This window comes from Aphelocoma coerulescens, chromosome 3, assembly GCF_041296385.1.
Source record: "Aphelocoma coerulescens isolate FSJ_1873_10779 chromosome 3, UR_Acoe_1.0, whole genome shotgun sequence".
Taxonomy (NCBI): Eukaryota; Metazoa; Chordata; class Aves; order Passeriformes; family Corvidae; genus Aphelocoma; species Aphelocoma coerulescens.
In genome coordinates this window covers 74,929,583-74,942,630 of record NC_091016.1, presented here as the reverse complement: position 1 = coordinate 74,942,630, position 13,048 = coordinate 74,929,583, and the positions used below count along the sequence as shown (strand labels likewise).

Sequence of the window (13,048 nt, the reverse complement as noted above, 5' to 3'; positions counted from 1 at the left end):
TAGGTTGAATAGGTGCAAAGACATCTCTACGTGCCCTTGCATTCTCTGCTGAGGCAGAACTTTGTCCATAAGTGAATCAGGACCCTGCTCCTACCTTCTTACAACAGGGTTTCATGGTAGGGCAGACAGCTCACTGAATCCCTGCCAGTGTCCCACAGCCTTTTAGACAGGAACTACAATCTCTTTTTTGTTTCTGAATTAGCATCTGACAGATGCAGAAAGCTGCCACTAATATCCAGCTCACAGAAATATGCATGTAAGACTGGGAACTCATGGAAAAGCTCTGATAGCATCAGATGCTGCAGGCATGTGGCATGTCTTTAATATCTGGATTGCCTCACCAGGGTTTATACTTTCAGCGTTGCATTTTTGTTGATCAGTTTAGTACCCACTGAATGGTTAGATAAGGTAGAGATTAGCAGCAGAGCAACAAACTATTCATGCAAGTGGATGAAATGTTGATAACTAAGTTACAACTGCAAGAACAGGTGAAAAATCTTGCAGAGATGTTGTGGTTGGAAAAGATGGCAGAATTACAGAAAAGACCAGTTGTACAGCACTGCTGAAGGGCAGATCTAGCCTGCAGAACCTGTGTTTCTGGGCACGAGTCAAGAAACTTGCAGAATTCCTCCAGGAACTCTGGATCTAACTCTTCAGGGTTGGTGAATAGGGAAAAGTGTTTGTTTGCAAGCTGAGTCAGCTCTGTGACATGGGCTCCAGGAGGTCCTGCTTACACAGCTTCATGTCAGACTGAAAATCACTGGAGACACACATGTAAAAGGAAACACCTGTGCCAGCAAGTTAGCAATGCTGTCTTGCACAACACAAGTCAAAGGGCATGGAAGGAGAAGTTTTACCTAGCTTTGGTGAAATCCATCTGATTCCCATTAAACATAGGCAGTCTTTCCTTGCTCCATCTGCAGATAGTTGGAGCAGCAGTGCCTGGAAAAAACATGGTTTGAACTTCTGTAGAACCCGTGCCTGCACCAAGCGCACCTGCTGTGTGGGTTATTTGACATCCTAGGTAATTTTGCCACTTTTTGAAGAACCTGAAAATGCAGACAAAAAATAGACTTTTCCCCCACCTCTACTATCACCTTATCAGCAGCTAACTGTAGCAGATGATTTGACAAGAATGTTGGATATTACTTGCTGACTGAAGTGAAAAGGCTGGCCCCTGATAAGTCAGACACCTCTGTAATTGATCCAGAACTAAAGGTCCTTTTGTCCTTGAGTTTCATCTTCCATTTCCTGTCTGGGTTCTTCTTATTGTCTTAACCCTCTCTTTCCTTTTCAAGCAACTCATCACTTTCCAGCTTCCTCCCTTCTCTCTTATTCCTAGAATCACTAATGGTTTTGGTTGGAATGCACCTTTAAAAGTCATGTAGTCCAAACCCCCTGAAGTGAGCAGGGACATCTTCCACTAGACCAGGTTGCTCAGAGCTCTGTCCAACCTGACCTTGAATATTTCCCCCTGGTGCATCCACCACCTCTCAAAGGAACCCGTGCCAGTGTTTCACCATAAAAAAGTTGTTCCTTATATGTAATCTAAATCTATCCTCTTTCAGTTTAAAACCATTACCCCTTGTCCTATTGCAACAGGCCCTACTAAAAAGTTTGACTGCATGACCTCCTCTTACTAAGAAGACTTTGGTTAAGTAAACATACAAATTTTAAAAAACAATTAAAGGCCTTTTAACATTTTGATTGTTGCTCTTTCTCCCCGTATTCTTTCCTTCAGAATGGACTGTATAATGAAACTCCTGTGATTGCTCTCTCCCTTCTCTCCTTGTCCCCCAGCTTTTTCAGGTACAGCTATCATTTCTCTTTCTTCAGTGTAACATTGCTGACTCCTCTGTGCAAGTTCATCCAGCTGTCCTGTCCTCTCTCTCCCCCCATCACTCTGGCCAAGGATTACCAGTATTTTAGCTGTTCTGCAGGAATGTAACTGACCTGCAGTGTGAGAGGGGAAAGAAGATCCAGCTGCAACATACTAGGGATGAGCTTCCAAAAATAATCCTGGCTTTTAAATTACTGGCTTTCTATTTAACTTCTGAGACCTAATCCTTGCATGAAACCCACAACAGCTAAAGGAAAAAGGCACCTGAACTGTTACAAGCAGTTCAGTTCACAGGGAAGAGATGCCAACACAGCTGCAGAAGAGGTACCAACTTTGGCCTCAGCGTGGGATGGGGTTCTCTTAATTCCTTGTGTTGGAAGTGTTGATCTTTGCATTGAATATTTACACATTTATGCTGTGTGTCTTCCTGTTCTTGATGTGTAAACATTCACCTGGGTTTGGGGAAACCCATTTACTTTTTGGATATTTAAAGATTCACGAGAGTAGATGGAAGAACCTAAGTCTTCTTTTCCTCCCCCAATCTAGACAAGTGGTCTAGTCATTAAGTTATTGCCTTTCTCTAATTACTTCATAAAGCCATCCCATTTTGTAATGAAAAGGTTAAAACTACCTCCTATAGCATTATGTAGCTAATTTAAGCATTTATAATAGAGGTGAGTTCAAAAACTCATGAACAGAAAATGAACTTGAACTTGCACAGGTGTTTGAACTATTGTTTAAAGGGCAAATTATCTTGTACATTGAACCAGATTAATTGAATACCAAATGTACCTGGTCTTACCACTGAGTTCAGTATGTATTTGCTTAAAATAGAGATCTCAATGTAGCTTAGCTACATGCACTAGGTAGCAACAGACTGTACACAAAACATACACTTAACTCCCGAGGGAACTTCACTGCTGGAAAATTGGCACAGAGAAACTCCCTTTTTCTCTGTACAGAAGTACTGCAGGGGTTTCAAAGACATAAATTTTTAACTTTGATACCCAAGTCTTTGTTTTTCTGATGCAATACTCTTGTGGCTAAATGAAACACTGAAATATGTTTCCTTGCTAGGAGGTACATCTCCTCACGGGATTGATGGGGTTTACCCACTGCCACTTTCTCTTGGGATCCAGACAATTGTTCAGATAATTATTGTTGAAATAAATATTGATCTTGCTACCACTGATTGCATTTGGGTAATGTTAAGACATTACCTGCTTGTGAATCCCTCCACTGCATTTATACAACTCTTTTCACTTGGTGAGACACCTTGTTGTCCTCACCCAAGTAAAGACTACTGCAAATGCAACCAGAGCAAATGGAACAAATTCTTTGGAACAAATTTTTCTTTGGAAAAAATTAACCATTCTCAGAATGATCAGATCAGCTAAACCAGATCTGTACCTCAGGTCTATAATTTACATCTGAAAGTGGAGACTGGAGAGGTTCATTGGATGCAGAGACAAATATCTGTGGACTAAATAATTACTCTAAACAGTCTGTTTTGATAAACCCTGCCTGAAATAAAAGCAAACCACAGGAATTCATATTAAAATCTTGGTTCTCCAGAGCTGATAGTACTATCCATAGTAAATAGATGTTTATGCAAGTTTCGTTTTTGAATGGACAAGGAATGGTTTTGGAGCTCAGCCTTTTTGTTATATGAAGCTCTTCCTTTACATTAGCTATTCTCACTAATGGACACATTCCTGAGCAACATTTTAAAATACAGTTATTGCTTCGTACTTTGTTTCTTTAATTCAAACCATGTGGGTTCCCTGTAGGGGAGGAGACAAGGATAAGTATAAACCAAACATGGCATCAAGTCCTGCACCCTTCCTAAAGAAAAACTTCTGAAGAAGATATGATTCACAGAAATGTTTCAGGGCTGCTCCTCCTCCATTCCTCATAAAGATTTGTTTCCCACAGTATAATTACTAGTTCTTTGCAAACAACAAAAGACACCTCCTTTACAAATTCAAAATTGATTTTTGGACAGTTAAAAGACAACATCCAAACAATTCCTTGTCATCTTTTAAGAAAATTTATTAACACAGCTGGAAATAATCACTCATTCAGCAGAAATCCCCACAGTACATCTTACAGAAAAAAAAAAAAAAGAAAGAAAAGCAGAAAGGCTTCTCTCACTAGAATAGTTCAGACCATTGTAAAGGAATGGTTAAAAAATTAGAGACTTTTAGAAATGCAGCCACGCTGACATTGTGATGCAAAAATGTGTACAATACAAAGAAAATAAATCCCACTTCTTTTGCTGACCTCAGCAAGAACACAAAATGTGGAACGTCAGGTTGTTATATTTCTGTTATTTCACTTTGCTGGTTCCATATCTGTTCATCTTGACCTTTTTCAGTCTAAGCACAAGTTCAAATTCCATTGATTTAAAACATGTTTTATACAGAAAGTTGTCAGGAAGGGCCACACTTCTGTGGTTTCTCTCTTTGCAGAGTTGCCGTTAATGGCATTGTTTTCACTGACAATGTCAGTTTCTGTGCTTTTCTGAATTTCTTGAGACCAGTGGAGACCACAAGAAACATAAGGAACCATTGATCCTACTCCACATTTTCTGTGATGAAAAAATTGTTAATTTGGTCCTTTTCACTTGTAATTTACAGAAACCAGTGCAAGTCACAGTATTCCCCAGGTTTCTTTCGAGTATAACTTCACTTGAAAGACATATTTGGTTGGTATGGGCAATTTGTGAAAACTCATTGAAAATTCAGTTACCAAATTGTTTTGGCAGCTCGTGCTTGTGTTTCTTCCTATACTATTTGATTCAGTAGAATAAACTCCCTTTTAGTGGGAGGCAAACACAGAACCTAAAGTTGTAGAGTAATGATTCAGAGAAGGCATGCATATTAAATAGCACTCTTTTATTCATATATGAGAGGGTTTTTATGTATGGATTTCCTTAAGGACTTATGAAATGGTTTTGAATTGATGCAGTAACATCAGACATGGACATCAAATTTGTTTCAACATGCATATCCACTTCAGCTGATGACAAAATGTTACCTATAAGACATATTTGGGTGCTGGAATTTTTTTATGGTGTAGGATGTCCAATGAAAATATACATAGGTTCTATTACCATATATATAAAAGCTTCTTTCTAGAAAATGTAGAATTTAATGTGAAGTGTGAATTTAATGTGAAAAGCTTATGCTCCAATTAAACCCACTCTTTCTCTGAACCCACTACTTTTGTCAGAACTTAGGTCTCTGAAGAGACATAGCAAAAATATTTACAGGCATAGAGAAACTCAGCACTACAACATATTTCAAACATTAAAAAATACATTTTGTATTTCTAAATCCAGGCATATTCTATATTTCTTTTCTCTATTGAAGGACTGCATGGCTTTTGCTGAATCAGGGCTTCAGATACCTTTTTGACAGTTAACAGTATCAGATAAAATTTCCTCCCCACAGTCATATGCTTATAAACTATTCTGATGTTTTGCTTGTTATCTTTCATTCATTTTTTCAGTCACATTCTCTTTATCATTGTCCCTTGAGATTCTTAGCATTGGACAATATTGCTTCAAAACCAAGTGAGGTACTTTAAATGTTAATAAGTGATCACACCAAGCATTTAAAGCACAGATCATTGGCATTTTGGCATCAATAGCTTGTTTCTCTCATCCACTGACACCCAGTGACAGTAATTTCTGTTTTTTAAAGATATACTTTGCATTTCAGACTCATAGTGTATGCTTCAAATTAAGTCAAAGTTATTAAAGTGACAAAAGGTTTTGGTACTAATAACCAACACAAAATAATGGCATAAAGTGCTGTGCATGGTCCTGCAGTGAAGGAGGTGAAGCAATTCACTTAAAAAGCAGTCCTGCTGCAGCCTGAAGCAGCTTCTCTCTGCCAACACCCCAGTACATTGTATGCCAGTATTGTCTACTGTGGTAGTTTTGCCTAAGTAGGAGACTGACGTTTGAAATCGTAATTTCTCTGGTATCCATAGAAATGAATACAGGAACACCTATCCAGGACAATTCACTTTGGGCCTGCCAGTTGATATTTCAAGGTAGAAGTAATTCAGAAAGAAAGAAACACAGGGTAACTCTGACAGGGTAACAGAAACACTGGTAACTCTCACTGCTAACACTTGGCTGTAGGGTCTTCTTGCAACTGCTGGGAAACGATTCAGGTTGGGAGTGCAGGAACTTCCTGTCTCAGAGTCGATGGATGTTTTTACCAACTGTAAGTTATTGATTGAATGACTAAATAGAGAATCACAATAACTGAGTGTTTATGTTAAAGTGTTATTGCTGACCTTTTATTTATGGAGAATTCACTGTGTGAAGTAAAATCAATTGCTAAGCAATGGGCCATGAAAAGAAACTAAAAAGTGCAGGATGTGGGAACGGTAAGAAATGTGCATGTTGGAGTCAGTCAGACTCAGTTAATGGTTGCACCTGATGATCTTAAACGTCCTTTCCAACCTAAATGGTTCTGTGATTCTATGTGCAACTGCTAGAGACAGGCACTCTGCCTGAGGGCAATAAAGTCCTCAGAGACTAATTATAGATACAAAGAAAGACAGGAAAATTAACTACTTTTAACTACTGGACATTTACTTTTGTGGTTTACTAGTCGCTGTTCACTGCAATGTTAAGCCCTATAATGTGGTGCAAGGGGACCAGGAATGGAAATTGTAATAGATATACCTTTAAATTGTTGTTACAGGAATTACTGTATCAAAACCCACCTGAACCAATGCAGGAGAAGCCTTACAAGAAGCAGTGCAAGCACAGCAGTGACCCAACCCAAGCAGCCTTTGGTGCCCAGTGACTCCACACAACAAAGCCACACCACCTCCCCCACCCCGAGTGATCCCCATAGCCAAGGGAGCCCAAAGCCATGAACCAAACAAACTCAGTGGACATTTTATGGACATTTTACAGGGGTCATCCACAAACTAAAGGAATGGTACCTGTGTATTATACCAAAGGATATAAAGGGGCGTGGTGGATAATGACGTTGTATTGGATAATGTGGGATCTGACCGTGATGTAAACAGTATGGAATAAGGGGTGGAGAATGTGATGGTTTTGGCTGGGGTAGAGATAGTTTCCTTCATAGTAGCTGGTATGAGGCTGTGTTTTGGATTTGTGCTGGAATCAGTGTTGATGATAGAGGAATGTTTTTGTTGTTGCTAAGCTGGGCTTACAAAGAATAAAGACCTTTCTGCCTTTCACTCCACCAGCGAGGGGGCTGGGGGTGGACAAGCAGTGGGGAAGGGACACAGCTGGGACAGCTCACCCCAAATGACCAAAGGGTTATTCCATGGCATCATGGCAAGCAAATAAAAAGAAAAAGAAAGAAGAAAGAAGGGGCAGGGGACACATTCCGACTGATGGTGTTTGTCTTCCCAAGTAACCATTACACATGATGGGGCCCTGCTTTCCTGGGGATGTCTGAACACCTTCCTGCCCATGGGAAGTGGTGGATGAATTCCTTGTTTGCTTTGGTTGTGTGTGCATGGCTTTTGTTTTATCTATTAAACTTTATGTCAATCCACAAGTTGTTCTCACTTTTACTCCTCTGATTCTCTCTCCCATCCCACTGGAGATTTGTGGGGCTTAGTTGCTGGCTGGGGTTAAACCACATCAAATATATTCACATTTCCAAACATACCCATTTGTATGTAATGAATGGCCATTATTTCTATGTAGGGCCAGGGAAGACCATCGAACTGAAATGCAAGTTACTTCTAAAGAGAGTCCCACATTGGTGAACTCCTTTCATCATCTGGTTTAATGGCCAGATGACAAAAAGCCCATACCTAACTGCTGTGAAAGTCACGTTTATTGCTTAATGAATCCCCTGAGTCTGAGAACCTTCTCTGTAAACAATTTTACTAGCTGTATTGTAAGTAAAACTGTGCCATTTGGGAATTCTTATTCTACACTGACAAAGATTTGATCAGAAAACAACCATGAAACAACTTACCAGAGATTATTTAGCAGGGCAGCGATAAAAACAACTGTGACAGGAATCAGGTCTGCTCGTCCCTTTCCTTCTCTGTTTTCTAGAGCATGTGAATAGAAAGATTTATTACCAAAGGTATTTGCTTGCAGAGCAATTATTAGTGCTGACTCCTTTAGAAAATCTATCAGCTGCTTAAAGTGTACCAACTCTGGGCTACTGAAAAGAGTTACATTTGTATGGCACAAAATGAGAAGGTAATTCTCTCTGGAGGATCTGGTAGCAATTGCCCCCTTCTGCTCTCAAGGTCTATGTTGTTACTCTCTGGTGGGAAAGGGCTCTCCAGGACATAGTCTGCTGTCCTAGGGATTTCAGGGTGGGAGGCTGCTGGGACAGCCACAGGTCTCTCCTCTCGTACTGATGAGAATCACATTAAACTTGCTGGAAGCAAAGACATGCTTCAAATCAGAATTTAGCTTTTGCAGTAAATTGGGCTGATGTGTGGGACAGTATCACACATAGCCCAAAGAGAAAAACAGAAAGGAAGAGAGAGAGGAAGAAAGAGAAAAGAAGGAAGGAAGGAGAAATCATACATCAAAGAAAAGTGGTTATCATAACACCCATATTTGAAAGTAGGAAACACTGGAGCCAGACAAGAAAGGAACCAAAAAGATAAACCAGAGACCAAATCCTCTGCTTGTAAAAAAGGCAAAAATATCAATATTGAACTTGTGTGTCCATGTATTCCAGCTGCTGGGCTCTGCCCAGGAGGAGCTGACAACCTCAGTGCAGAGCCTGGGATGGCAATGGTGCAGCACAGCTGGCAGGAATACCTGGCTGTGCCAGACCTGGCAAAGATCCCCAACAGCCTCCTTCCTACTTCCTCCTGCAGTTCTGTGTTCCATTTCCACTTAAATATGAAGTGAGGGATTTCACTGAAACTATTGCAACTAATTACAAACATAAAGATAGTGGGATTTTCCATGAACAGCCTGGAAAGACCAAAGCAACATTTGTTTTATTTAATTTTAAAAGCTGTTATTTTTCTCAGTTCCAAGAAAACTAAAGTGATGGCAAGAAATGTGATGTGCAGATTGCCTGAACTGGTGTTAATTATTTTTTAATCACTGAAAATTAAATTAGGTTTTAAATAGACATTATTAATTCTTGTCTGGGTTGTCCAAAGACAGTGTAACAAGCTAACAGATATTGAATTATAATTACAAAAATATATAATTATATCAGTTCTAGAGACTATAAGAAGGATTTACTGGCTGTTCAATACAGAATTTGTTCAATTTACAGCACAGGTTATTTAACCAAAACAATCAAAAAATTACATAAATTATTATCTTTCATCCTAAATTATTTTGTTTAGTGCTTTTCATTTTTAACTGCCTTGGAGGGCCTGTTTACATATTTCCATGCACCGCTGTCATTGTTTAACCCCAGCCATCAACTAAACTTTTATTTTTCTACCACTTTTACAAATCTGATAGTCTTTGGTCATGACCGTCAGGAAAAAGGCATTGTTAGGTCTCTGGATACTGATAGCTGGGGCCTAGGAAGCTTTAGGCAGCACAGCTTGTGTGGATCCAGTCTGCTCCATAGCACTTCCATGGTTGTAGAACGTTGTGGAGTACATGGATGCCTGGTATTTAGAAAATTGATCCCATTTTAATTAAAATAATAGCTCTCTTTTTAATGGCATTAGATTATTGTATTTTGAGGGAGACCCACAGCAGTCTGCATCTGGTTCCACAAAAGTCAATGTCAGTATTTAATATCAGGTATAGGAAACAAACTGGTCAGACTTAAGTAATTCTTAAGTACCTCATTATAGTACAGTTGAATAAAGATCAGAATGAATGAGACATTCAGGGATTGAATTTTCAGTGCTTTATCTTCTTTAGATACTGAGAAAATGGAAGGAGAATAAGTCACTGTAGCTGCTCCCAAGAACAGCACCCTCTGACAGTGCCTTTCATCTGTTGTGTGCAAAAACGATCAATCAGACAATCTGAAAGCTGATCTCCTTGGTGACCCTGGGATCAGCTGGCAGCCATCAAGGACCATGCTGGACACCCTGTTTCATACCTGGATCTGAGGTTAAAGTAACAGTAAACACTTGGTGGTCTTCCATGGCAAGTTTGGGATGATTTTTTGCCTATGAAATGCTTTTGTGATATGCCTGTTAATTCCCTTCTGAACTCCTGGAGAATGCCTCCACAAATTTTGTTCTCGGTAGAGGGATTAAAAAGGACCCATCTAGATTTCTCTAGATTCCTTCCTATACCCCCCTATATCGATAATGTCACACAAGCCATGATTCAAAGTACTTTGGCAACAGCTGACAAATCCAGGTAGGTACTCTGCAAAGACTCCTGTAGTATATGGGCAATGTAAGTAGGAGTCAAAAAAGAGGGAAGGAGAAAGAAACTTTCTTCCTTGCCACCACCAATCAAATATCACTGCTGGTCACCCTTAAGACCTGGAGAAAAATCTGCAGTGAATTGGGCATTTTGTGGAATGGGACACGATCTACAATGGGGAAGAAATGTCCATTGTCTTCTGGAGTGCCAAGATGCCAGAGGCACTCTGTGTGGAAGACTAAAGCACTAATTTTCTCTGACAAATCCCTCTGCAACCACTGCAAGGCCCAGCAGAGGCCAGATTAATATCTAGGAATTCTGCAAATTTTCCAGTCATTATTGGTCTAGCACATATTTAACAAAATACAAAGCCTTCTGAATTCCTCATTAAAGGGTACAAGGGAATTCTCAGAAGATAAATAGGAAATACTGATATGTAACAGATACAATATTGAAAGTAGTCCAGCATTAAATTGCATCTGAAAAAAAATAAAATGATAAATTTCTACAAGCAGAAAGTGGAAAAGAAACACATCTTCTTTTTTAAAAACCCTCTAACTGCTGACCTTGAGCTTCAGTGAAGACGTGTGAAAGACAAGAGAAGAAACTTCATTTAAACAAATATAAAGCTGATTTGCAGTCCATTTGTTGACAGGCCTGTAACACTGTCTGGCAAACAGATACCAATCTGGATAAGAAATCTGTTCGATTAGTGTGGAAAGATGGCTACAGATGGAAGTGGCTGTGTGGAGGAGCCCAGCCAGCCAGTGACAGGGTTGCTTTCCTCAGGAGGTCCAAAGCTGGAAACAAAATGATGGGGCCAAAATTTTATTTTGCATCAAAGCATGTCAGGATTTTCCGCCATCTGCACCCCACTATTCTCTTGAGAGACAGCAACCTTTAACATGCCAGCTTTTCCTAAAAGAAGAGGAGTGGCTAATTGGATTCCTAATCCATTAATACTAATCTTTTCACTGAAGTGACAGCAAGTGTGATTTGTCATCTTTGCTTCCCCTGCTGCTTTATGTGGCTGTGTAAAACTGAAGCACAGAGTTGTTGCTGCTGCTCACACTTCACTGGTGTGATCTCCAAAGCCTCTGCATAACCTGAACTAATGACCTAAAAGATGCTGCAGAGGTCTCTGGCCAAACTCAGCCATACAGGGACAGGATTTCCTTACGTAAATCCATGCTCCGGTGCTTTGGAAGAAGTAATGCATTCATGGCACCCAAATTTGGTGTACAGTTTTAAAATTCCTTTCTGAGTGTCATTTATTGCAATCCACAGAAATGAAAAGTGGTTTGTTTGGGGTTTTTTTCCTATGTAGGGATGAACAGGTTTTATAAATGAGGTTGTATAATTAGATTTTGTTCCTCGCATGAAAAGATGCAACTGATGCAAAGTATATTGCAGCTTTACTCCTTTAACAGCTCAGCCACATATTGGTAATTACATTATGAAGCTGCATTTTATTCATTTTAGTGGGAGAGTGCAAGAAGGGGTACATTGGAAGCATCCATAAGCCCAGATTATTCCAGGCACATGCACGTAGGTCATCTGAGCCCCTCAAAATTACTCCCATTCTGCTCTTTCACTCTCTCCCATAACTCATCAGCCAAGCAGTTTGCCCTCAGTTCTCATTCCTAAGCATAGGAAAAAAGTGTTGGAGGAGAGAAAAGATGCTAAAATAGTTCAAGATCTACAGATAAAATGCACAAAACAGAGCAGAGTGTTTTAAAATCCCATACATTTAGAGAACTCGCAGATGCTCTGGGAAACGTACATGAACTGAAACATACATGTTGAAGCAAAACTTTCCAGCATTTGGTTGAATGTCTAAGGGTGTATGGATTTAAGAATGGATTTTTAGGAGGACGTATCACTAACAGCTGTCACATTTGGGGAGCTTGCAATCTGAAAATTCTTTTGTGTAGACCATTATGGTGCTGGCTTACCTGAAACAAGTAGAAAAGTGTGAACAAATGAAGGGAGAATATGAACAAAAGGGAAAGAAAGGAGATGAGGGGACTCAAGCCACCACAAGAAGCCTTATGCCAGTGATGCAAATAAATGCTGCTGTTCATGTCCATTGGGGGAAGCTGAGGCAGAAGCACTGGCTCATGGTCTTGGAACATGGCTAGATGGGCTTGTATGTAACAGACCAGCAGCTGTCTGCAGTGTCTCCACTGTGGTTTCCCCTGTGGTTATGACCTGAGTTGTAACCAGTGACAGAACTATGAGGATATCTCTAACCAGGACAAGAACTGAGGTTATTCAGACAAGCCTGCAATAAGGTGAGAACAGCAGCAAGGTCAACTGGATGGAATCAAACTACAAGGAATGCTTGGTTTCCTGTCCTGGAGCAAAAATTATAACTTCTACACCACCAGTGCCCACTCTCATCTCCTTGTAAGCAAACTGAAGTCCTCAAACTACAGTCTCTGCAGCAGTCTAGGGGATTTCCTGGTAGAAAGTTGAAAAGTAGGTATTGATGCCATGATGATTTTTTGCCTTTTCTTTTATACCCCTTTTATACCTTTTTATAACTTCTGTATTCTTAGTGTTTTTTAGCCTACATTCTTAGACTTATTTGTCAAGCTAGGAGACTAAACATCTTAGAAGCTTTGTAGTTAGGGATCAGAAAGCCCCAGACCCCAAGGTCCTCTCCAGAACACATTTTGTGAACTAAGACAGAACCATCCAGGGGAAGGTTCCTTGGGGAGGGAGGCTCACTCGAGCCTCTCATTGGGGAATCTTTGATAGATATGCTAATTAGTAAAACCTATAATGTTATACCCGATGGATTGTGTGCATTTTGGCATGTTCCACCTGGACGTGGTGCACCTAAGGATCCTTAAAATAAATACTGA

General features: G+C 40.0%; 1 protein-coding gene across 1 annotated transcript in view; it reads right to left on the bottom strand.

Annotated features, from left to right (window-relative positions):
• Window positions 1–13,048, bottom strand: part of CEP85L (centrosomal protein 85 like) — a 177,923-nt gene that overhangs the window by 139,553 nt on the left and 25,322 nt on the right. The window contains exons 2-3 of the mRNA XM_069010908.1: window positions 7,831–7,909; window positions 858–942 (exon numbers count right to left, since the gene is read on the bottom strand). Of these exons, the coding sequence (XP_068867009.1) occupies window positions 858–888 (31 nt within the window). The 5' untranslated portion in view covers window positions 889–942; window positions 7,831–7,909. The remainder of the gene's footprint in view (window positions 1–857; window positions 943–7,830; window positions 7,910–13,048) is intronic.